This window comes from Stenella coeruleoalba (assembly GCF_951394435.1).
Source record: "Stenella coeruleoalba genome assembly, chromosome: 7".
In the NCBI taxonomy this organism is placed as follows: domain Eukaryota; kingdom Metazoa; phylum Chordata; class Mammalia; order Artiodactyla; family Delphinidae; genus Stenella; species Stenella coeruleoalba.
In genome coordinates, this window is record NC_137153.1 from 72,803,592 (window position 1) to 72,829,570 (window position 25,979).

Sequence of the window (25,979 nt, forward strand, 5' to 3'; positions counted from 1 at the left end):
ATTAATAGTTTCAGGATAGCAACTTCAGGGCATTAAACCAAACAAGCGGTCCCTCTAAGGATGACATGCTGACCATTTCTGGAAGGAGTATACTTCTGATGTTTCTTCCAATAAAAGTTTACTTTGGTTCAGTTGTTACAGGGCTGACACTCCCCTGCTCAGTGACCTTTCCTATGAGAGCAGTTGGGGCATTCATTATACAGTCTTTGCCTGAAACTCTGCATTTCAGACACATGCTGGCGTTCAGTCACATAGCTATTACACTTCGGACTTCAGTTCCTTAGACTGCACACTTCCCACCGTGGGCGTTCAGTAATTGTTGGTGATAATTTTCAGGTGCTTTCTTTGTGCTCTGACAGTAGCTTTCCATGGGTGAAATTCTTCCAGCCAAATTAAAGTAAAATGCAAGATCTGATCCCCAGGGGGAAAAGAACTTGAATAAAAATATATCTTCTATTTCTCAGCTCCTGGCAGTTGGTAGAGCTACTTATTTTCCCCCATCACACTTGTTTGTCAGTTCAGTGTGTCTGAGCACCTGCTATTCATATCAGAAGGAAATGAAACCAATGGCATTTTTCTTTCCCAGTGGCAGTCTTGAAACTTCCTTCTCTTTTGCCAGTAAGCCATCATTCTTCTTAGAGACTGCTTTTATACTCAGGCATGTCCGAGTATTGACTTGTTGGTTTTGAACCTTGAATCTGATAGGCACTTAGAAATGTATGCGGTTCCACCTTCACCCATAGGGGCACTTTACATTTACAGGATGAATGATTCCATATTCTGTCTACATTACCGCAGGACCTCCAACCAGGAAGCTGGTTCCACCAGTGATAACCAGTGGATTGCTTCTAACTGGTGATAACCAGTGGACTGGTTCCAACCAGTGCCTGTGAAGATATGACTTGAAAGTACAAGGTGAAGTACAAAGGAGCAGAGAGTATCCCTGGAAAGGCTAATGTTGGAGCAGAGTTTACTTCACCGTTGCCACCTCTGATGGTCAGCCTAGTTCTGAAAGACCCAGCCTTGCAATGTGAATTAATACCATTCATGGGCTAGGAATGGTTTAAGGAAAGTAACCCAGTTCTGAACCCCTGTACAAAGTTTGTCCAATAAGTGAATGACGAAGTGAATGAGGTCAGTCTTCAACCTTTGAATTAACTGTAAAATGATGCCAGAGCTCAATATTTACTGAGGATTAGAAGATTCAACCTAGTCCCTCAGTGGTTCCATAGATAAGCCATCCAAAGATACAGATATCTATCCTTCTGTATTAAAAAAGAAAAAGTAATTGGTGTTCAAACAGCAAAACGACGGGGATATGTCAGAGGGCATGGGAGCCAACGGAAAGAATTCTCAACGGGTGAAACTGGAACAAGTCGAGCAATAAAATAACATAGTATTGAATTATAAACCAAAGAATAAATAAATATACAAGTCCATGCTGATATTGCTGTGTGATTGAATAAATAAATAAATGGGGGAGAAGAAACAAATCTCCCATCAGAAGAATTCCAAATAATTATGTAGCTTCCCTGCCCTCAAAGAGGTGGAGCCTAACTCCCCATCCCTTAAGTGTGAGCTCTACCTAGCAGCTTGCTTCCAAAGAACACAGTATGGGAAGGGAGGTAGGGGTAACTTTACAGTGAAGCAACCTGGTAAACACCACCTTGGCCAGGTAATCAAGGTTAACATCATCAGGGATCAGTCATGTTAATACTTTATACCCTTGATATGATGTGATGAGAATGGTACTTTACCTCTGTGATCTTCCTCCCAAAAACCTATCATTACTGTCTAACCATGAGAAAGACATCCGCCAAACCCAAATCGTGGGACATTCTACAAGACACCTAATAAGTACTCCTCAAAACTGTCAAGGTCTTCAAAAACAGGGAAAGTTTAAGAAACCGTCACAGTCTATAAGCTTATAGCCCAAGGAGATATGATGATTAAATGTAATGTGATATCCTGATGGGGCCCTGGAACAGAAAAAGAGCATTAAGGAAAACTTACAAAATCTAAATAGAGTATGGACTTTAGTTTTTTGTTGTTTTTTTTTAAGTGGTTGGTGTTTCTTCCGCAAAGTGACATCACCAAAACCTACACAACAATCATTCATTATAACAGCATTTCTTATAATGTGAGTGTTGGGGATCACGTTTTAAAACTACCTGTGAGGCTTTACTTGAAATGCGGTGTACTCGGCATACGTGTTGTACACACAAGGACACAGGTAATCTGTTGAATGGTGTAGGTCTTTTTGCAGCCACACTTAACTGTGATTAACGTTTTATGCAGATTATATTTTAACCTGCCTTGGAACCTCGACCCATGTAAGGCTGGTATGGATACCTTTGGCTTTTATAGCTCAAATTTCCCAGTTTCCAGAATTTGGGGTTGGGTCAAAGAAATTTTCCATGCGTTTGTGTCCGGGGTAAGGAAAAGTTTCTTGCTTATATTTAACTGCCCATAGTTGACATACAGACAGCCGTAATTTCTCTATGTCCCAAATATAGGAAACCAGGCTGTGTCTCTCCTGAGGGAAAGGTACATGTAGTCAGACCATGTTCCATTCACTGCAGGCTTAGGAAACTTTACTCAGAGATCGTTGCCTTGGCAACACGTGTCATCGTCATCACTCTAAGGCACTCCTTTTACATCAACTCCAGCCTTTTCCACTGTCGAGGAGACAAAAATCAAAGCAAGAAAGGCGTATGATTTCTTTGATACTGGTTCTGTGCACACTATTGTCTTTTATATCTTGATACCGTTCCTCAAAAGCAATCAGCCCATCTCTTCCTGAGAAAACGTTAATATTTTCTGTGAACTCATATGCTGTTTGCATTGATTTTGTTTTCATGACTGTCCCTGGATAAACGTGTGGAAGTTGGTCCAAATTTCAGATGAGTTAAATGCAGTGTAGAAATAAACTACTTCCTCACATATTGTAGCTGGTCTTTTTCATAGGGACCTGTATGCCACTTAATAAATTACCTCTCTCCTGTGAGATTATGTAGTTCCTTGATGCCCCAATTGAAGAATTTTCTGTCAGCATCCTTATTTAGGGTGACAGTAGTGGGTAAAATACATTGCTTTAGGAGAATAGAACGCCACAGGGCTGTGTTCTCAAATATTACGGCACATGTAACAATTCCGGAAATAATAATCAGATAGGGTTCTTTGCTTGCAAGCAAGAGAAGCTGACATTGCAACAGGAATAAAAGCTGGCATTACACTGGGAAAATAGCAGTTAGTTCACATAATGTAAAGAAAAGGCTAAACTGTCAAGTCAAGGGAAGAATATGAAATGTGACAGGGGATTCATTCATTCATTGAGCAATATTTACTGAGCATCTACAATGTCCCAGGAACTGTGTCCACGGTGAGGATATAGCAGGGAATCTGTCATGCTCTTGCTTCCACTGAGCTTGCTTTCTGAGGATGTCAGACCCACAGACAGCTTCACATTTGCCTGCTGCTGGTGTTATTACTGAGCTCCTATAGTTTTCATCCATCATTCATCCAAGATTCAGATCCCTTAGAGTGTCCAATGAGCATAGGTTAGTCAAAGACACCCTCACGGGGTGAGGTGCTGTCATGTACATTCCCCACAGGACCACATGGAATGAGGGAAGGCTAGTTCTCCAAAGGCTGAGTGGGCTGCCCTTACCAGCAGAGGAAAGGAGTGCTGGGTGGGCAAAAAGAGAAATCCACTCTAATTTAATACTACTACTGTGAAGAAAGCAATGAGCAGGCTCAGATGTGGCTTAGAATCCTGGCTAAGGCCACTTATAACTAAATAAGTATAACCTCGTGTATGTTTTCATAACCTCTCTAAAGGTCCCTTTTTTTATCTGTATCAAAATAATCCCTACCTCATAGAATTGTGTTTTTTGTTGCTATTTTTCTCGGATGCCCTCTCAAGGCCCTTCACAATCACTACCCACTTCCTCCTTCCCAAACCTCGCCACCCGCCTGACTTCTAATGCTGTTTGTTAGTTTTGCCTGATTTGGGACATTATATAAATAGAATCATACCATGTACTCTTTTGTATCCAGCTTCTTTGCTCCATATTATTATGTTTGTGGGTTTCATCCATGTTGTTTGGTGTGGCTATATTTATTAATTTTCATTGCTGAATAGTATCCATTGTATACCAATATTTGTTTATTGATAATGGACATTTGTGTTGATTCTGGTTTAGGGCTACTATATAAAGCTCCTAAGGATATTCTCCTACATGACTTTTGGTATCACATGCATGCATTTTTAGGGGGTGTATACCTAGGATTGGAATTGCTGGGTCGATAAGTATGCTTTTCTTCAAATCGTTTTCACCGTACACTGCCCCCAGCAACGTATAGCAGTTTTAGTTGCATCACAACCTTGCCAGTGCTTGGCATTATCATAGAATCATTTTGATGTTTAAATCTGGATCACATTTAATAGCCAGTTGAGAGCTTGTTGTGACAGTTGCTTAATAAAGTTGTATATTTCCCATGCTTTTCTAACAAATAATATTTCAGGACATTCTGCAGGTAAGGTTTTCATCTTAGCACGGAAGTCCTTACTGGGTTGGATAATGTGTGAGACAGTCCTTACTGGATTGGACCCTTTTTTGCATGTGTTGATGGTAAAGCTTTGTTTGGTAAAGTGTCACATTCACTTCAAAATGGGCATTCTGCCCCAGCTCCCAACTGTGTCTCATGAACGATGTTATTGGTGAAACTGCCAGGCACTGAATCTCTCTAAGCTGTTCACTGCTCTCTTCCCTGTTCAAAACCAAGACAGGCATCAGTCTTGCCTGGGTCGTGCTGGGGTTTTAATCTGCAGTGGCAGGTAGGGTAAGGGAGATCATACACTTACTAGCCTGCCAAACCTGGGTCTTCGGGCACAGTACTTAGCTTCTCAGGACCTCCTTTGCTTCAGGTATGAAACTGTGTTGATAATACCCACTTTGATAGGTTGGTAACATTGTAAATGAGATAATATATAGAAAGGGCCAGGTTCAGTGTCTCGATAAGGGGCAACTATTACTATTCTTAGGGGTGGTGGTTTTTGTGGTTGTTTAATCTCAGGCACGATATGCTTAAAAGTGCAGAATTTTTTAATTGGACAGTGTTGAAAAAGACCACAGACTCAGCATTTTAAAGTAAGACTTAGCCATTTGAAGAACTACACTGCCAGAGGTAGAAGAAGAATACTCACCAGCCAAGGGGCCGGGACCACCACACCCTGTCTTCCTAACATATCAACATTATAAGATATCTTTTGTACCTGGGCATATCCTACACCTCCCACAACAGCCCCTTCCGGGAATTGCTTTATGATCTACTAGAAAAGAGAGCCTTGTTCTCACAAGTAAACAAGCTTCAATAGGGAAAACTGAGAATACACATTTGAAAGAAGGTCAAATGTACATTTGGAAACTAGAGGAATCACAGTGTGTGTTCACGAGAACAAGAGGCGTGTGACATTGAAAATCTGTAAGAGGGTCTTAACGGTTGTTCAAGGGAGTTGCATGGAGGATATATTTGTTGCGTTTTAATTTTTAATTCTATCATGGGACATGAAATGCTTTTGATTGTGGAGGTTGATTTCCTCATTTAAAGAAACTGGCCATTTTTTAGCCCAACACTTTTACTTTAAAAATTAGGAAACTAGGGACTTCCCTGGTGGGCAGTGGTTAAGAATCCGCCTGCCGGGCTTCCCTGGTGGCGCAGTGGTTGAGAGTCTGCCTGCCGATGCAGGGGACACGGGTTTGTGGCCTGGTCCGGGTAGATCCCGCATGTCGCGGAGCGTCTGGGCCCGTGAGCCATGGCCGCTGAGCCTGCGCGTCCGGAGCCTGTGCTCCGCAACGGGAGAGGCCACAACAGTGAGAGGCCCACGTACCGCCAAAAAAACCCAAAAAAAACAAAAAATCCGCCTGCCAATGCGGAGTCGATCCCTGGTCCAGGAAGATCCCACATGCCACGGACCAACTAAGCCCGTGCGCCACAACTACTGAGCCTGCGCTCTAGAGCCCATGAGCCAGAACTACTGAAGCCCGTGCACCTAGAGCCCGTGCTCCGCAACAAGAGAAGCCACCGCAATGAGAAGCCCGTGCACCACAGAGAAGAATAGCCCCCGCTCGCCACAACTAGAGAAAGCCTGCACGCAGCAATGAAGTCCCCATGCAGCCAAAAATAAATAAATAAATATTTTTTAGAAAATAAGTAAAAATAAAAATTAGGAAACTAAGGTAAATAGAGGTGACATTACTTATTCAGCATCACTCAGCGCACAAGATAGGTAGTAGCAGAATCAAGAGCAGAATCTAGGTCCTTCAACTCTGAATCCAGTGACCTTTCCACTGATCCTTTCTTAAATATTATGAGGGTTGAGGCTGACTTTCCAAAACCATTGCCCGGTGAAGTCTAAATTTATTTAAAGGAGCATTTGTTTTCCCTGAAATTGTTTTTCACTGAAACTCTGTTCCATCTAGAATTATAGCCGGGGTTAATTATAGGTTGTCAAGACCAGGTACTGTGTCAAGTCTTTTAGATGCTTATTCATTATGTACTTGGAACAGGACTGGCCTACGCTTTCACGATTACCGCTGGTGTTTGGTTGTTCCTGGCAATTAGTAGGAAATTGTCCTACACAGGCAGTATTGCATCAAGGGGATCATCTGAGATCATCTTTCCTGCAATGTGAAGAAAAGCGTTGGTTAAACAAAGTAGGTCATTAATACCAAGATAGATGAACTTTTGTTCATCCAAATGTTGTAGATTTTATTCCCTAAATATATATTATCTTCCCTACAAGAAGGTATACACTCTTTTCTAGCTCTCAGTTTGTAGAACTAAAAGGAGTGGGCTCTCACTCTTCAAAGTTGAAATGTTCATGCAATTGTATTTTTAATGTCTGTTGATTAAGAAATTACATATGGATGTATAGATTTGATTATTCTGAAATCCCACCAGGCTCTATTGTTCACTGACTGGTAACATTTTTTTTTTAACATCTTTTTTGGAATATAATTGCTTTACAATGTTGTGTTAGTTTCTGCTGTATAACAAAGTGAATCAGATATATGTATACATATATCCCCATATCCCCTCCCTCTTCTGTCTCCCTCCCACCCTCCCTATCCCACCCCTCTACGTGGTCACAAAGCATGACTGGTAACATTTTGCCAGCAGCCATAGTGATTCCGGTGGAAGCAGCAACTCCAATAGATTGTGTCCAAAATGTCTCCTAAGGTTTTCCTTTAGCGTTTGTCCAGCTGTGTGCTGGAGCCCGCTCCTTCTGGCTCTTGAGAGTCAGCTGTGAAATTTTGCAAGCCAGTTGTTAAGCACAGCCATTATTAGAAATTAAATTACATAAACTAACAACTAAATGAGTTATATTTTTTAAAAGATAATACTCAAAAGTCATCCCTTCCTAATTACTTCACTATATACCTACTGTTATTTGCCCTTGAGGTTGTTTATGTACACTGGATCTGTATCATGGGAATGCTAGGTAGTCTTCTATGGTGCATTCCATTCCAGCTCCTCATTCAGCGACATCACGTTGTTAAACTGAAGCAGAAGTATTTATGCCACAGCAACTGTCAAGCGCTATAAGTCAGGGCTAGATTTATTGTTTTGTTAATCATCTCTTTTTAAACCTTCGAAGTGTGTCATATCTATAGCCATTGTATTGTCAATAGCATAACATACTGAGGAAGTAATTTTCCATTATTTGAAAACTGTTTTTCCACTCATCAGAAAAGTAGCTCATATCATTGACAAATGAGTGAAGTTCTGACGAGTGTCTTTATTTTATTTTTGTCTTATTAATGTAAAGGAAAATACCAACCAACATCATGTTAGAACTACACAGTCATCTGCTGCAATCATAAGTTGGCTGTGGAGGCAGTTCTACCAAACTCAACAAAAGCATTCTATGACAATCAATTGGTTATATGGAATTGACAGTAAAGACTATTGCATGTTTTATTATTTTTTGTATATTGTGTGCTGCACATTCTTTGCCAGTAAAATTTATAGTAAACATATATATACACAGACATTTTTTCCCAAAATTCTAGTTGTTAAACACTTCCCAGTATACCACTCCTTATATGCCACTGAAGTCCATAAAATGTCTATTATAATTATCTTCAGTGATAATATTAATAAGAGCTAAAATGTATTCAACACAAGTGACAGACTTTATAAGAGTTACCTCACTGAATCCTCACAAATGCTGTTATATTGCTAGAGGCAAGGGGCCAACGAGGAGGTAAATTCAGGCACCTCCAGCTTTAGTGGAGAAGAGGATGTTTCAAGGGCAAGAAGCATGGGAGACACTTGCATATAAATTACTCACGTCAGCCTTGTGTTAAACAAGGAAAGTTATAGATAAAGAACAGTCTCAGAGAGATGGAGTAACTGCCTAAGTGGCAGCTAAGTAACACTGGTTAGAAGGGGAAACCACAAGGGGAGAACCAAAGCTTTCAGGTGCCTCTTCCTAAATCAACTCACGTGTCATGTAACTATGTCATCTAAGGAAATGCTGTGGAGGCCTCTGAATGGTAAATACTTTGAGAACATTTTTATTAATAGCCATTGAGAAATTTCACATTAATAGGATGTAGACATGCATATGAAAGATAGGCATTATCCAAAATTAATAGCCTAAATCAAACTCCAAAAATGGATAATTTAGACTTCTCCAGAGTAGGTAGAATAAATGGGAAAGGGTATAATTTCAGTGACAACTTTTAAACATTAATATTTGTATTTACAGATTGCTAAGCACATTTACACATATCAAAGAGTCAGGTATGTGAACAGTGTAAAATAATGGGTAGCCTTTTTTATGGTGTTTTACAAAGTGCCTAATCATTTATTAGATGACTTATGTGTTTCTTCTGGAAGGTAGGATTTCTTGAGCGTGACACCTGGTAAATGGCTACATATCTGACCCCAGTAAAGTCAATGGTATTCAGAGCTCCTGAACACCAGCCAGGTCCAGCCTACAGAACTGGACGCCAACCCTTGCAGGCACTCTCAACAGCAGCTGCAGAGCAGAGCCAGCATTGAACCTCGAAGGCATGGGCGAGGCCCTTCAGCAGTGACCAACATCTTCCTCATGCTTTGCCAGGCTCCCCAGGACGGGCCGTTCTGGTCCTTAGTCATTCGTAGACGCATACCACACCATGTCTGGACTGCATGTCCCACTGCCTTACCATTCTGTTAAGCCAGTATTTCTTTTTTCTTTTTAGGTTTTAGTGTTTATTTATGACAACCTGATATATTAACTTGAATGCCTATAACCATTTCTCTAAAATACTAGTTTCCCAAAAATTACATAGGAAATAATACATATGCAAAGTTTTATCGTGCTGAATATATTTGGAACTTATTATATTTCCTGTTCTTATTTTGCATAGGTTATTACAAACTGTTCTCCCCCAGAACTCTTATTTTTACAGTATATACTTTTAATAAAAATGGCATATGTTTAAGGTGTAAAACATGATGAGTTGCTATACATAGTGAAATGGTTACTGTAGTCAAGCTGATTAATATATCCATCTCCTCGCATAGTTACTTTTTTTTTTTTTTGAGACTAGGAATTGGTTTTATTTACTCGAAGTTAGCTTGTTTCTTCACTAGATTATGGACTCTTAAAGGTAGGGACTGTGTTTTGTGTCTGTTTTAGTTGGTTTTGTTTTGTTTTGTTTGTTTTTAAGATCTACTCTGTCTGCATCTTTCAGACATACAATACAGTATTGTTAACTACAGTCACCATGCTGTCCATTCCATCCCCAGGACTTATTTTATCTTATAACTGGAAGTGTGTGTGCGTGTGTGTGTGTGTGTGTGCACGCGCGCGTGTGTGTGTGCGTGTGTGTGTGTGTGTGTGTGTGTGTGTGTGTGTGGTGAGAGCACCTGAAATCTCCTCATGTAAATGAGATCATGCAGTATTTTTCTTCCTGTGTCTATAAGGCAGTATTTCTTAAACTACAGGTTCTAGAACCACCTGCTTCAGAAACAGCAAGTGGGTAAAAATTCAGCTTCCTGAGCCTGTGAATTCTAATGCATGGTTGTACGAGAACCACTATTGAAGCTAATGGGGTGTCCTGACTGTTGATTCTAAAGCACCTAGTTTTATTCCTTAACTTAAAAGAAGGGTTTTGGTGTATAAAAGGACCACTGCGAGAGACAATTAAAGCTGAGCCATGATTGGGAAGCCAGAACAATTCCCAATTCTTCTCAGAGATGCCAATACTCTATTCCCACCCATCTCAGCCAGCCACCTCCCATCCTTGGCAAACTAGGGCTCTGTGCGATTTCTCTCTACTTAAGCTCCTTCTGTTCCTAATGACTCCAGACAGGGTGTTGACCTGTCCAGCAGAGACCAGTAGTTTCTGTGACATTTTCCGATTATTCCAGTCAGAGCTTATAATGAGTTTGGCATTGGCCCGGCCACATGTGAGAAACCTTCATGTCATTATGCACCTCTTTGAAGCTAGCAGGCCCACTAAAAATCAATTCTGCTAATGGTTTTCTGATAGCCCTGAACAGTGATAATTACAGTGTACATGTGTGAGAGCAAAGCTGCCTTGTAGTCTGTTCTCGTATTATTTTTTTCCAGCAGCTTCTGCAGACTTGATAGTAATTTGGATTTTGAGTAAATGATGCCACTTATGTGCTGAGGTGGTCGTTTCCACCCAGTGCATGTTTAGGACATTGACATGAGGAGGACCTGAGTGGAGTCCGAAAGCTAAGGCACAAACACTATCTGGATATTCCTGGTAGGCTCAACAAATGTTTGGGAGATTTTCCTGGAGTGCCTTACTTTTTAAAAACAGGAAATGTAGTGTTTAGCAAAGAAAAGGAATAGTACGTTTTTCAGGTACCCAAATTATAAATTCCTGAAGGTTAAGTTTACTGATGTTATGGGCTAAGGAAAGGAAGGGAAAGTTAGTGAGCCCCAGCCCACTGGCCAAGGCAGGGTTTTCCTTTAAGCATTTATACCACCTGTACTAGTTTGCTGGGGTGGCCGTAACAAAGTACCGCACGCCGGGTGGCTTGTCTCGCTGTTCAGGAGGCCAGGAGTCTGAGAGGTTGACAGCGCTGCTTCCTTCTGAGGACTGTGGGGATGAATCTGTTTCATGCTTGTCACCTGGCTTCTGGTGATTTCCTGGCAATCTTTGGCATTCCTTGGCGTACAGAGGCATCACCTGGTCTCTGCCTTTATCGTGACATGGCATTCTCCCTGTGTGCATGTCTGTGTTCGAATGTCCCCTTTTTATAACAACACCAGTCATATTGCAGTAGGGCCCACCCTACTCCAGTATGACCTCATCTTAATTAATTACATCTGCAATGACCCTATTCCCAAATAAGGTCACATTCTGAGGTACTGAGGGCTAAGTTGTCAACATACAACTTTTAAGGGGATACAATTTAACCTATAGCACCATCTCTCTGAATAAGGATTTCTTTTTCTGGAATCTTTTTCCCCAGTCCTGCTAGGAAGTAAGTGTAAAGAGATTGCAGAGTATCTGACTACAAACCACCATCCGTGGAAGTCATGTCATTGAGGTACAGTGTAGGGGGTAAAGGTGCTGTGGTTCGGAATTATTTGTTCACTTTGTCTTAAACCCTTATTGGTTCCATTGGCTTACACAGCACGGGCATTTCCATTTCAGCATACTGTATTCCTGATAGGCTGCTCTGACCTCAGACTTGGTTTTCTGGGGAAGTTGAAAGAGGGCCAACTAGGCTAAGGATCAAAGCTTTTGAAAGCTGGAAGGACCTTTCCGAGTTCAAAGCCCTGATTTTTACAAAGGAGGAAACCGGGGCTCAGGGCAGTTAAACGGCTTACCCAAATACAGCACACACCACACTTAGTGCCAAGTTAGTACCAGAAGTCAGCTACCCTGCCTCTTGTTCTAGCTATTCTTCCACATACCATGGAGGCCATGGGTCCCCTGTGATTTAAAAGGTCCCAGTTCCTGTTGCCTTTGTGGTGCTTTTCTCTAGCTAGAGTACTGTTTTCAGTGCGTGCCACACTTATCTGAGGGTGTTTGCATGTTTATATTTGATAATAATGACATATATATAGTCATTTTCCTCTTTTTAACATCTATCATCTCACCAACTTTTTTGAAAGCTCCTTAAGCCAGTGACTCAGCCATGTGAGAACTGTTTACCAACTTATTTTTCACTTTCAGCACAGTACCTGGATGAAGTAGGCACTCATTTGAATGGATGACTTATAGTTTTGTGAGTAGAAAAGCAGATACTGTTTTTTCATGCAGACAGTTCATTGTTGAAATATAATTTGTATACAGTAAAATGCACAAATTTTAAGCGTATAGTTTCATAAATTTTGACAAAAATGTGTACACTCCATTAACCATCACCCAGATCGAGATAAAGAATATTCCCATCATACCAGAAGTTCCCTTCTGTGCCTTCCTAGTCATGACCCCCCGAGGTCAAGGAGACATTCCCCTTTGTTTTCTCCTGGAAGCTGAATAGTTTTAGCTTTCACATTTTGTCTGTGATCCATCTCAAATTAATTTTTGTGTATGGGGGCATCAGAGTTCCTCTTGCTGTTCTCTAATATCTATTCCTGCCTGTCTTAAGTCAGATAATCAAGACTTATTTATAGTAATAGATTTGTCATTTGGAAACAGATTTATATATGTCCTTTTTTCTTTTATATGATTAAACCATTGTTGCTGGGGATATCTTAGGAACGTAGCAAAGGGTGAATTTTTTGCAGTGGTTGGACACTTGAGGGAATATGTGTGGCATTGCTCCAGAGTCAGGCCTGGGTTCAAATCCAGTGCCACCATTTATTAACTGTGGTTGATATGTTAGCCTTAAAACTCACATGTACAAAATAAATAGGAAGAGACCCAACCTAACAGGGCGATCTTTATTGTTTTAATCTTTATTGGAGCATAGTTGATTTACAGTGTGGTGTTAGTTTCAGGTGCACAGCAAAGTGAATCAGTTATACATACACATATATCCACTCTTTTTTTATTTTAGATTCTTTTCCCATATAGACCATTACAGAGTACTGAGTAGAGTTCCCTGTGCTGTACAGTAGGTTCTTATTAGTTATCTATTTTATATATAGTACTGTGTATATGTCAATCCCAGTCTCCCAATTTATCCCTCCCCCAACCTTATACCCCTGGTAACCATAAGTTTGTTTTCTACATCCAAGACTCTACTTCTGTTCTGTAAATAAGTTTATTTGTACCTTTTTTTTTTTAGATTCCACATATAAGTGATATCATATTGACATTTGTCTTTCTCTGTCTGCCTTACCTCACTCAGTATTACAATCCATCCATGTTGCTGCAAATGGCATTATTTTGTTCTTTTTTATGGCTAATATTCCATTGTATATATGTAGCACATCTTCTTTATCCATTCCTCTGTTGATGGACATTTAAGTTGCTTCCATGTCCTGGCTATTGTAAATAGTGATGCAATGAAAACTGGGGTGCCTGTATCTTTTCAAAGTACAGTTTTCTCCAGGTATATGCCTAGTAGTGGGATTGCTGGGTCGTATGGTAGTTCTAGTTTTAGTTTTTTAAGGAACCTGCATACTGTTCTCCATAGTGGCTGTTCCAATTTACATTCCCACCAACAGTGTAGAAGGGTTCCCTTTTCTCTACACCCTCTCCAGCATTTATTGTTTGTAGATTTTTTGATGATGGCCATAGTGACCGGTGTGAGGTGATACCTCTTTGTAGTTTTGATTTGCATTTCTCTAATGATTAGTGATATTGAGCATCTTTTCATGTGCTTTTTTGGTCATCGTATCAGGAGGATCTTTGGTGATTAAATGAAATAATGTCTGTAATGCAATCATCACAGTATAAACATCACCGTCAATGAGGACTGCTAGCTTTATTTTTTTTCAATATCTTTATTGGAGTATAATTGCTTTACAATGGTGTGTTAGTTTCTGCTTTATAACAAAGTGAATCAGCTATACATACACATATATCCCCATATCTCCTCTCTCTTGCATCTCCCTCCCACCCTCCCTATCCCACCCCTCTAGGTGGTCACAAACCACCTAGCTGATCTCCCTGTGCTATGCGGCTGCTTCCCACTAGCTATCTATTTTATGTTTGGTAGTGTATATATGTCCATGCCACTCTCTCACTTTGTCACAGCTTACCCTTCCCCCTCCCCATATCCTCAAGTCCATTCTCTAGTAGGTCTGTGTCTTTATTCCCATCTTACCCCTAGGTTCTTCATGACTTTTTTTTTTAAACATCTTTATTGGAGTATAATTGCTTTACAATGGTGTGTTAGTTTCTGCTTTATAACAAAGTGAATCAGTTATACATATACATATGTCCCCATATCTCTTCCCTCTTGCGTCTCCCTGCCTCCCACCTTCCCTATCCCACCCCTCTAGGTGGTCACAAAGCACCAAGCTGATCTCCCTGTGCTATGCGGCTGCTTCCCACTAGCTATCTATTTTATATTTGGTAGTATATATGTCCATGCCGCTCTCTCACTTCGTCCCAAATGTGTGTGGGAGGATGTTGAAAAGAAAAATAAATCTCCTAGAGATATATGGTGGAAAAGTTCCCTGAACTTGGATGGGGGTTCCTTTTTGAAAGCATTCTCCCTCCAGCCACCACCCACACACGTACACACGTTTTCCTCAGACGGAGGGCCCTGACCTCCTTCCTCTGCTTGCTTCTGAAGCTGCTGGTCGCAGGAGCTCAGTTGCTGCCAGCTCTCTCAGCAGCTGTGGCTTCCGGTCCCCAGAACTAATAGACCTGGCAGCACACTGTTTGCCTCTCTCTTCGCCTGCCAGTTCAAAGTGCTACTCTTTGTGTTCTGTCTACAACAGTGTTTGTGCCTCAGGTGTCACTTACGCAGGGAGAGGCGAGGGTTAAACCCAAGTGTTAGACCCATAAGGCAGCCATTGCTCAATTCCAAAGAGAGAGCCTGCCGCTCTGCTTGCCTTTATTAGAAACAGGCAGCCTCCTTGTCTAAAAACAGCCAAAGTGGGAAAGCATGGAAGTGGCTGAAAAGGAGAGAAGACAGAAAGAAAGCATCAGATCCTTCTGAAAGGCTCCTGTCTGGCAGGGTAGGTGAGCGGTAAAGCATTCTGGATGCAGTGACCATGGCCAAGGGCTTCCCACTTCTCTGGGTCCATACTTGGTGGGAAGGGCGTGGGGGGGGGGGTCTTGCAGATGTGCCTGTACACTCAACCAAGGAGCTTGGCATGAAAGAGATGCTCATCCTGGCACAGGCATGAGAGTCGCTGCAGGCCGACACTATCCCAGCTGCAAATAGGCACCCCGGTGCCAGGGCTTCAGAACTCCAGACCCTAGAGCAGCCTCCACCCCCAAGCCACCCCAGCCAGAGGTGAGCCTTTCCAAGAGGGGCATGTGGCCTTGCCTTGATCATCACATCAGAAGTGCCTGAGTCATGCTGGGGTGGGCCTGCCCATACGCAGAGTGTGTCTCTAGGACTGAACAAGTATTTGTAGCCTTTAAGTGAGACTAGGCTATACTTGTCGATTTTCTCTGCAAGTAGAGCTTTCCCGTCCACATTTGTTATCATCAGTCAGTGTTCCGGTAGCTAAACTTAGACTAGCAGAAAAAGAATTCTTTCCAAAGTGTTATGATAAATCTGTCTATGCCAGCAGACCTCCTCCAACAAACACCCCCTCCCCCCACCCCCAGGAAACAAGCAGCGTCCCGGAGGTAGAAGTCATAGTGATACTGCAGGTAGTTTATACAGAAGAGCATTACCCTCTGTCTGCCTTTCTTTCACTTGCATGTTCTGGCTTGGTCCTCTCGATGGCCCTGGCAGGTGGGCTGGACGGGGACTGCCGTTCTCACTTTCAGAGGAGGAACCGGGACCTCAGGGTCATGACTTGCCCAGCGTTGTAACTAATAATCCGAGAAGCAGGGCTTGTCTTCAGGCCTCCACACTTAGTCCAGATGCTCCCTAGGTTTTACCCACATGGCATTCAGTCCATTTCTAAAGGGCAAAAACCTCCAACCATGAAGCAGACTAAAACGTGGTAGGAATTTGAGCAAAAGTTTAAAAAACAAAAAACAGAGATTCCAGTTAACCTTGATGATGGGAACATTTTTCTTTGCATGGCCCAGCAATCATGATTTTGAATCCAGAGAGGGAAATGTAACCCTAACACACTGTTGGCCAGGCATTAACATTTACATAGTCATAATAATATTAAACTCTGTGTACTGATTTTCTAATTTTAGAATCAGTCCATGGACAAGCAGGAAAAAATGGTTACAGCTACAAGATAAGAATAAAGGGATATAAGTATGAATAGCCAAGACAAAGTAAAGATTTTTAAAGATCTTTTTAAAGTGTGTCTAATACAGAGTGAGAGAGGAAAGCAGGGACAAAGAGTAAATAATATGGGAAATTAAAGATACATGGTTTGTGGTTGATGGACTAGAAAAATTTATTAAGTATATGATATACAGTTACACAATAAATAAAATATAAATAGCAAATGTTGGGAGGAAGTACGAAGTAGGGGTAGGCAAACATCCTTTATGTTGAATCAATAGATGCTGCCTTGGGTTGAGAATATATTTTATTCCCTGATTCATCAAAAGATATGAAGGGAACCACCAGAAGGGCTAAAAAGAGAAATGGTGAAAGGTGCCGCCTTTGGGGAGATGACTGGGGTGCAGGTGAGAGCAGGAGGTTGTTTATTTCATCATAAGTCATCTGTATTGTATGATACATTATGATGTTACTTTGACCAAAAAGAAATTAAGGCAGTGAGAGGATGACTTTCAAAAGACAGAAACTGTGCTTTTAAAAGACAAAAACCCTATGTTCTCTGAGCAAATGCCTTCAGGAGAATTAGCTATAAAACACTCATTAGGTCTGCAAACAGAAATCAGAGTGTTCCAGGCTACTAAATGACTGATGTCTGTTTTCAGCAGTCCAGCCAGGCTAATGCTCTCCAATGAAGCCAAACTAATGTTGCTGGTAACAGAAAGGAGCATTTTTGTAAATGACAGAGAAGCCTGCGTGGCATCAGAGAACCATTAATGTCAGCTCCCAGAGGGAGCTAGGAGGACAATAAAATTTCCCCTCCTTGTACTGCTCTTACCTGTGACAAGTTTGTGATGTGTGCAGAGACCAGAGCACAGAGCAGCTGAAGAATATTGGCAGTTCCTCTGCTTTTACAAGGGAGGAACAGAACTAGATAGATGAACGGTTTCCTGAGCGCCTTGTTGCAAATTAGGTGCAATTAGCCCTCAGACAGTCTCAATTGAGGGAACTGTGGCAAAACTTGATGGTGCAGAACCCAGGCAGCCAGCCAGACTTTTAAACCCATTCACGTAAAATTGCTTCTAGACATGGATCTTTCCAAGCTGCAAGGCTGAGGAATGGCAGGCCCTCTGACTGGATCGCTGGGTTTGGAAGGCATTCTACCCAAGAGAGATGCTCTCACTTAAAAGTGACCCTTAAAATGGAATCTGGAAAACTCTCAGCCAGAGAAATTAGAAATTGATTCCAAATAGGCTTGTGCCCAGGAAATCAACAGTGAGTAAGAAAACAGGGCAATAGCAAGAATATTTCCCAGTGTCAGAACTGAAGAGAAATGAACATGAAATTGATCAGTGACATAAACATTTAAGTGAAAATCCCGTTTTAAAAAAATTTATTTATTTTTGGCTGCATTGGGTTTTCATTGCTGTGCGTGGGCTTTCTCTAGTTGAGGCGAGCAGGGGCTACTCTTCGTTGAGGTGCGCGGGCTTCTCATTGTGGTGGCTTCTCTTGGTGCGGAGCACGGGCTCTAGGCACACGGGCTTCAGTAGTTGTGGCACATGGGCTCAGTAGTTGTGGCTCGCGGGCTGTAGAGGACAGGCTCAGTAGTTGTGGCGCACCGGCTTAGTTGCTCCATGGCATGTGGGATCTTCCCGGACCAGAGATCGCACCCGTGTCCCCTGCATTGGCAGGCGGATTCTTAACCACTGCGCCACCAGGGAAGTCCCGAAAATCCCTTTTAGAACATATCTTACCTTTCTACTTGGGGCCTCTTCAAAGAAGGAGGAATTTGCTGTCGGCTAGGGATGCCTTTATTTAGGTTGGATGGTTTATTCTTACATTACCTCCCTACTCTTTTAATAATTGCTCTTCATTAATTTTTTAAGTAGCAATGACATACACATTCAAAGTGTAGTATAAAGGTTCTTAAAGCCCAGATAATACTTTATGTCCTTATGTGAATCATTTTCATGTATAACCTTTACTAACCTCTTTGCTAAAAATAACATAACGGAATGTTAAACTGAAATATTTTTGCTATCAGTTTCACCAGAGACCCAAAACAAAAGCAAGGTGTGAGACTGCAGGACATGCAAAGGAAGTGGTCAGAAACCGTTAGCTGACCACCACCTCCAGTCCCTAAAAGAAGTTAGAGAAGCCAAGAAGAGTTGGCAGTTTGAGTGTGATATTTGGAGAGAGCTGTCAGGGAGTGTGGGTGCCTGTCCCAGCCCAGGGAAAGGGGCTTCAGAGGGCTTGCTAGTGTGTCCCATGGAGTATAGGAGACCTGGATGTGTCCGCTAGTGTCTGACTCATGCCTGAGACCCCAAAATCTCCAATGGCAGAGCCCGGAAAGTATGCTGCTTGGAAATGGTCTATGCCACTCACTCACTTCTCTCCCTTCTGTGCTTTATTTTTCTCCTTGGTGCTTTTGACCAACATACTATGTGTTTTAGGTATTTTTCTCGTTATCTGTTCTCCTCAGTGCTATGTAAGTTCCATGAGGCAGAGATCTCTGTTTATTTTAATCTCTGCTGCATCCTGGCACCTAGAATACAACGTGCAACAATGGCTGTTTGTGTTGTACATTCGTTATCACTCATCACTCCAACAATCCTGCATGTTTGGTATTATTATTCTCATTTTACATGTGGGAAACTGGAGTTCAGAGGGGTTAAGAAACTCATCCAGTATCACACACACAGCTAAGAGGAAGAGCCAGAATTCAAAGCCAGTCATCTGATTCCAAAGTTCGTGCTCTGCCTGGAATGCCTTATCTGCTCAGGTATCCGTTTCCCTAGGGTGTATTCTCATTCTTTCTTGGGCAGTAGGTAGGACCTAATCTAAGAGTTTTAGGGAAGTAAAATGCCAGTTCTGTACTCTGATCTCACTCAGTACATACTGAATAATGAAGATAACAAATATTTTTTAAAGATTAATCAATTGATTATATAGCTTTTGCTATTTTTTTTAACATCTTTATTGGAGTATAATTGCTTTACAATGGTGTGTTAGTTTCTGCTTTACAACAAAGTGAATCAGTTATACATATACATATATCCCCATATCTCTTCCCTCTTGCGTCTCCCTCCCTCCCACCCTCCCTATCCCACACCTCTAGGTGGTCACAAACCACCTAGCTGGTCTCCCTGCGCCATGCAGCTGCTTCCCACTCGCTATCCACCCTACGTTTGGTAGTGTATATATGTCCATGCCACTCTCTCACTTTGTCACAGCTTACCCTTCCCCCTTCTCATATCCTCAAGTCCGTTCTCTAGTAGGTCTGTGTCTTTATTCCCGTCCTAACCCTAGGCTCTTCATGACATTTTTTTTTCTTAAATTCCATATATATGTGTTAGCATACAGTATTTGTTTTTCTCCTTCTGACTTACTTCACTCTGTATGACAGACTCCAGCTCCATCCACCTCACTACAAATAACTCAATTTTGTTTCTTTTTATGGCTGAGTAATATTCCATTGTATATAATGTCAGATTATTCTGAGTGCATTTAATGGGACTTTATAAATGCCTGATTATTTATATAGAGCTATATATTTATATGTCATTTTGTTTTAAGTATTAAAACATTGGAAGCTTAAATAGCTTTGTTGTTCTTGTGAAGTATTAGATATTTATTATTTTTAATAATGAATATTAATTACTTTTTTAAACTGTGGTAAAATATACATAACTTAAAATTTACCATCTTAACCATTTTTAAGTGTCCAGTTCAACGGTGTTAAGTACATTCACATTGTTGTGCAACCAATCTCCAGAACCTTTTCATCTTGCAAAACTGAAACTCTGTACCCATTAAACAACTCCCCATTTCCTCCCTCCCCTCAGCCCCAGCAACCACCCTTCTACTTTCTTATCTCTGTGAATTTGACTACTTACATGAGGAAGTAGGTGGAATGATACCACCTATAGGCTACTGTGAAAAATGCTGCTGTGAACATGGGTATATTAGTTTTAGGGTTACCATAACAAAGTACCACAGACTGAGTGGCTTGAACAACAGAAATGTATTTTCTCACAGTTCTGGAGACTAGAGATCTGAGATCACTGTGTCAGCAAGGTTGGTTTACTCTGAGGCCTCTCTGCTTGACTTGTAGACGGCCGTCTGCTCCCGCTATCTTCACAGGGTCTTTTCTCTGTCTGTGTCCTAATCTCCTCCCCTTCTTATAAGGACACCAGTCATATTGGATTAGAGCCACCCCAGTGATCTCACTTAACCTTAATCACCTCTTTAAAGAGCCGATGTCCAAATACAGACACATTCTGAAGTACTGGGGGTTAAGAGTTTCAAGATATAAATGGAGGGTTGGGGGAGGCACACATTCCAGCCCATAACAGAAATGAGATTGCCGGCTCATATGGTAACTCTTTTAACTTTCTGAGAAAGATAGATATGTGGCTTATAAAGCATACTTTACCTGCTTACTTTTCCTCAAACCTTTCTGGCCATCATAACTCTTCTCAAACAGAAGATCTCCACAGCTCATATCAAGCTCACAACAGTCCTGCATGTTTGGTATTATTATTCTCATTTATCCTCAGATCCTGCATTTGTTTATTATTATTCTCAAATCTTTATTAGCATTCTCAAATGGTTATTATTCTCAAATCCTGCATTTGTTTTTGCTGGTTTATATGATGATTTTCAAGCTCCTAGGTACATTGGCCTCAGCTCCCTCAACTTCTGCAGTGGCAAATTTCTAAAATTTCATCACAGATGACCATAGAAAAAGTGTTTAATTGGAAAACAAAGTTTATATCCCAGCTCTATTCAACTGCAGTGTGACCTTGGGCGAATTACTGTGCCTCCTCGGGCCTTAGTCCCCTCATCAGCGGAGTAGGGATGTTGGGCTGACACATACACAGAGGGGCCAGGCAGGGGTGATGCAGATGGGTAGAACAGGCCAGGTGTGACGCCGAAGAGAGCAGTGGGGACCCTGGGGAACCAGAAAGGACATGCCGCAACCTCATCGCTACTCAGAAATGTGGGCTCAGAGTTGCCTGCTCTTCTCGTTTCTCATAAGAAGCTGTGGAAAACTGGGTTTGGTAGGAATTTCCTGTTTCTTAATTTAGCAATCATTCTAATTTAAAAAAAATCTCCTTGGGCCCAAAACACACTTCTCCCAGCCAGACTGGGTCTGTGGGCCAGCAATTTGCACCTTGTAGGCAAAGCATCCTCCAGGATAAAGGTCCCCTTACCTCTGCTCGTACTTCAGCAGCCCTGGCCCTGTGACACTGCAGATGGTCAGGCTTCCCCAGCCTGCACGCAGCATCTCTCCACCTCAGGCCTTGAAATCACAGAGCCCAACTCTCTCATGTCAGGTCAACTAGAATTTTTTTCTCTATTAGGAAAAAGAAGATGTTTTCTGAATGACCGGCAAATAAATCGGGGGGTTATTCAAAACAGATAATTCTAAAATGGATGTAACCTAAAAATATCTATTCCATCACATTTCTGATATTTCTAATACTATGTACTGAGAGATCAAGCTTAGAATCATGACCCTTGGTGGGAATATACGTTGGTGCAGCCACTATGGAGAGCAGTATGGAGGTTCTTTAAAAAGCTAAAAATAGAGTTATGTGGTACATATGATTCAGCAGTCCCTCTCCTGGGCATATATCCAGAAAAGACAAAAACTCAGTTCGAAAAGATGCATGCAGCAATGTTCATAGCAGCACTATTTACAATAGCCAGGACATGGAAGCAACCTAAATGTCCACTGACAGATGAATGGATAAAAAAGATGTGGTGTGTATATATGTGTATTATGTATGTATGTGTGTACGTATGTATACACACACACACAATGCAATATTGCTCAGCCATAAAAAGAATGAAATAATGCTATTTGCAGCAATATGGATGGACCTAGAGATTATCATACTAAATGAAGTCAGACAAAGATCATATGATATCGCTTATATGTGGAATCTAAAATCTGACACAAATGAACTTATCTACCAAACAGAAACAGACTCATAGACATAGAGAACAGACTTGTGGTTGCCAAAGGGGAGGCGGGGAGGGAGAAGGATGGACTGGGAGTTTGGGGTTGGTAGATGCAAACTATTACATTTAGAATGGATAAACAACAAGGTCCTGATATATAGCACAGAGAATTATATTCAATATCCTGTGATAAAACATAATGGAAAAGAATATAAAAAAGAATGTGTATATGTGTATAACTGAGTCACTTTGCTGTACAGCAGAGATTGGTACAACATTGTAAAACAACTATTCTTCAATATAAAAAAAAGAATCATGACCCTTAGGTACCTCATGAAACTTTTTTAAAACTTTATTAATATATATTTCACATACTACAAAATTCACCCATTTACAGTATACAGTTTTGTGAGTTTAGTATATTCACAAAGTTGTGTAACTGTTACCAGAACCTAAATTTAGAATGTTTTCAATGCTTTAGAAAGAAACCCCACACCCAATAGTAGTCACTCCCTATTGCCCCCTCACCCCTGCCCCTGGCAGCCACTAACCTCCTTCTATCTTATAGATTTGCTTCTTCCGTACCTTTCACCTAAATGGAATCATACCACATGTGGTCCTTTACGACCAGCTTCTTTCACTTAACCGTGTTTTCACGATTCACACATGTTGTTGCGTATATCAGCGCTTTGTTATTTTTTGTTGCAAAATAATATTCCATTGTATGAATTATTTATCCATTCATCAGTTGGTGGACATTTGGATTATTTTCACATGTTGGCTATTATGAGTAATGCTGCTGTGAACATTCATGTTCAAGTTTTTGTGTAGGCATATATTTTCATTTTCCTTACGTATATACCAAGGAGTGGAGTTGTTGGGTCATATGGTTTTGAAGATACACAAAACTGTTTTCCAAAGTAGCTGCATCATTTTACGTGCCCATCAGCAACGTAAGAGGGCTCTCACTTCTTCACATCCACCCCAACACTTTATCATCTGTCTTTTTTATTATAGCCGGCCTAGTGGGTGCGAAGTGGTATCTCATTGTGGTTTTGATTTGCGTCCCCCTAATGAGTAATGATGTTGAGCATCTTTCCATGGGTTTATTGGCCTTTTGTATATCTTTTTTGGAGAAATGTCTATTCACATCCTTTGCTCATTTTTAATTGGGTTATTTGCCTTTTTGGTTTTTTACTGCAAGTGTTCTTTATATAATCTGGATATAAGTTCCTATGAGCCTCACTTCTGTCCCCCAAATTTAAGGATGCTCAGAATATTCTGCTTACTAAGATAGGAATTATTCTAATACATGTGAGAAACAGTGTAAATAACAGGAGGTTTGTGGGTTTTTTTAAATATGCTTGTTTGATTTTATCAAATTTGGCCATATGCTACTAAGGAAATCTGGTATTTTTTTCTGTAATCATATTATATCTTAGCTAAAAGAATCGATAAATGTACCTATTAAACCCCAAAGAATACTCTAATTTTTTTTCTATTTTAATTTAGTCTTAACCATGCTAGTGGCTCACTCATCATCTCCAAAAATAAAACAAATATTAGATTGAAAAATAACTTGCAAAATGGATTTACTCTTAGGGAGGTGAACTCTGGATCACAAAAGGAAAAGAAAAAGAAAAAGAGAAGGATTACTTTTTGCTGTATTTTATGCTACATGTGGTGCTATTAAAAAATTAAATTTAAAAAGAAAAAGCACTTCTAGAATATTCTTGGTTATACCCTTAATCTTAGGATGGAAATCATTAAAAATCATAAGGAAAACCTTAGACAAAAAGAGGTAAACTTAGATTTGAATCTCATCAAATAAATTATATGTTTACAAAATAACCCAGAAGACAGCAGAGATTTTTTTAATTGTATCAAATGTGAACCATACATAATTTCCGACCACTTTGTTTCTTGCTTTGCTGTTTAAGTAGATAAAGCATTCATCTCTCTCATAAGGCTTAACCAGGCTGAACTGTTCTCTACACACGGGATTAGCGAGTGGCATCTTAGCAGTTAAAAGGCAAAAGCCAATTAAAACCCATCACTGCATCCTTGCTCTTGATCCAGAAAATAACCTGAGCAATGTTCATTACCACACAGTGCCTCTCCAAACAGCATCCCTTGAAACCTGATGGTTTACTTAACCCAAGAAATCTGTGAAGGTTTACAATATAAAGTCATCAGCTCAATGGAAAAAGGCCACATTCACCCTGCTCTTTAAAATCCATCAAAACAGACTCTGTTTCCCACATCGTATAACCCATCTTGGGTTTTTGAAAAGCAAGAGGACTTTTTACCTGTGTCCAGAATTTAAAGAGAAAATACATCAAGCCAAGGTGAAGTGGCTTTCATCTCTGAATGTCCACATTCTCAAATATCACCAAATGGAAGACCTATGGGAGATCCCCCCTTCTCATTCCTCTTACTACTAGTCTGGATTCTTACAATTTTGCATTATATGTTATATAAATGAACCTGATTTAATAAGATCCACACAATTCTTTTGACGATTTTTTTTAATATTGAAAACCTCAGAATTTCTATTTCATGTATCTTCAGTTAATAGGTAAACATGTACACAAGTAGAATTATGTGTAGTCCCCAGACTAGGGGAGGGCAATAGTCCTCAGTAGTCGCTGTCCAGCTGGGAAGCTCAGACAGAAAGCCCAGAGGATGACTTAGATGGAGAGTTTTCAATGGGGTGAGCTCAGAGCTCAGCCCGAAGGGGTGGCAGCCCTGGTGATGGGGAGTGAGCGAGGAGGCCAGTCTTCTGCACTCGGGCTCTCAGCCCTAGTGCCCGCTGCCAGGTTTGTCCCATGTGGCCAACAGCCAGCCCCCTAGCCCACCTCTTCTAATATCAACGTCACACTCTTCCACCATTGCTTGTAGATATTTTGTTCCTGCAAAGCCATCACGTGGAAATTTCCACAGGTTAAAAACATAACTAATTTTTATTTCAGTGGGGGAAAGATTGTACATTCCTTCCGTCCTTCCTTCCTTCAATCCTACAAGCCCAGGAGGTTGGGCTTTCACCAGCCCCCCATGCTCCTTTGAGAACCATGGATGTAATTGAACCTTTCATGCCAAAAAGAAAAAAAACAATAGAAATCATCACTGCTAATGAGGCACAAGGTTATCTTCTATAAACTAGCAAAGCATCAGTACTGTTGAGAGAAGAATTTAAACAGTGAGAGCTAACTGTTCAGAGTCAGAGATGATTGGTGGGCCTCTAAATTCCCAGCAGTCCACGCTCACAAGGCGTGGAGCCCACAGATCACCTCTCAGAAGTGTGAAGTGTCTCACGCGCTGAAGTAGACAGAGAAAAGGCACTGGCAGTAAAGCCAGATCCTTGAAACTCAAGTGAGCATCTCTCTAGGTATAACCATATTTCCTTCAAATGCCCTAAATTTGTTTTCTTGCCCCAAAGCTTTCCCACCTCAGCCACCACTTTGGAGAAGTCCTTTGATTTTTTTCTGAAGGTCACATGCTCATCATTCTTCTTTATTTTTCCAGTAAAGGGTTACCTTCCAGTTCAACCTTTACCTTGGAAGAGGGGACCATCTACTTGGCTTCTGAGCCAAATGCTCTGGAAATGCAGGATGATAATGCCTCCGTGCTTGATGTCTATTTAGTAAGTAATTTCTGGTTTCTTCCCCTTCCCCTCCTGGTTTACAAATGGGCCTGGGCCA

General features: G+C 41.0%; 1 protein-coding gene across 10 annotated transcripts in view; it reads left to right on the forward strand.

Annotated features, from left to right (window-relative positions):
• Nucleotides 1–25,979, forward strand: part of PIP5K1B (phosphatidylinositol-4-phosphate 5-kinase type 1 beta) — a 423,928-nt gene that overhangs the window by 374,378 nt on the left and 23,571 nt on the right. For 8 of the 10 annotated variants that reach the window (XM_079925690.1, XM_079925691.1, XM_079925688.1 and 5 more), the window contains one exon: nt 25,804–25,921. The exons of 1 other annotated variant lie outside the window; for it this stretch is intronic. In XM_079925690.1, coding sequence (XP_079781816.1) covers nt 25,804–25,921 — 118 coding nt within the window. Of the gene's footprint in view, nt 1–798; nt 1,856–25,803; nt 25,922–25,979 lie in introns of those variants that run through there. One more of the 10 variants, XM_079925692.1, reaches the window with a different exon arrangement.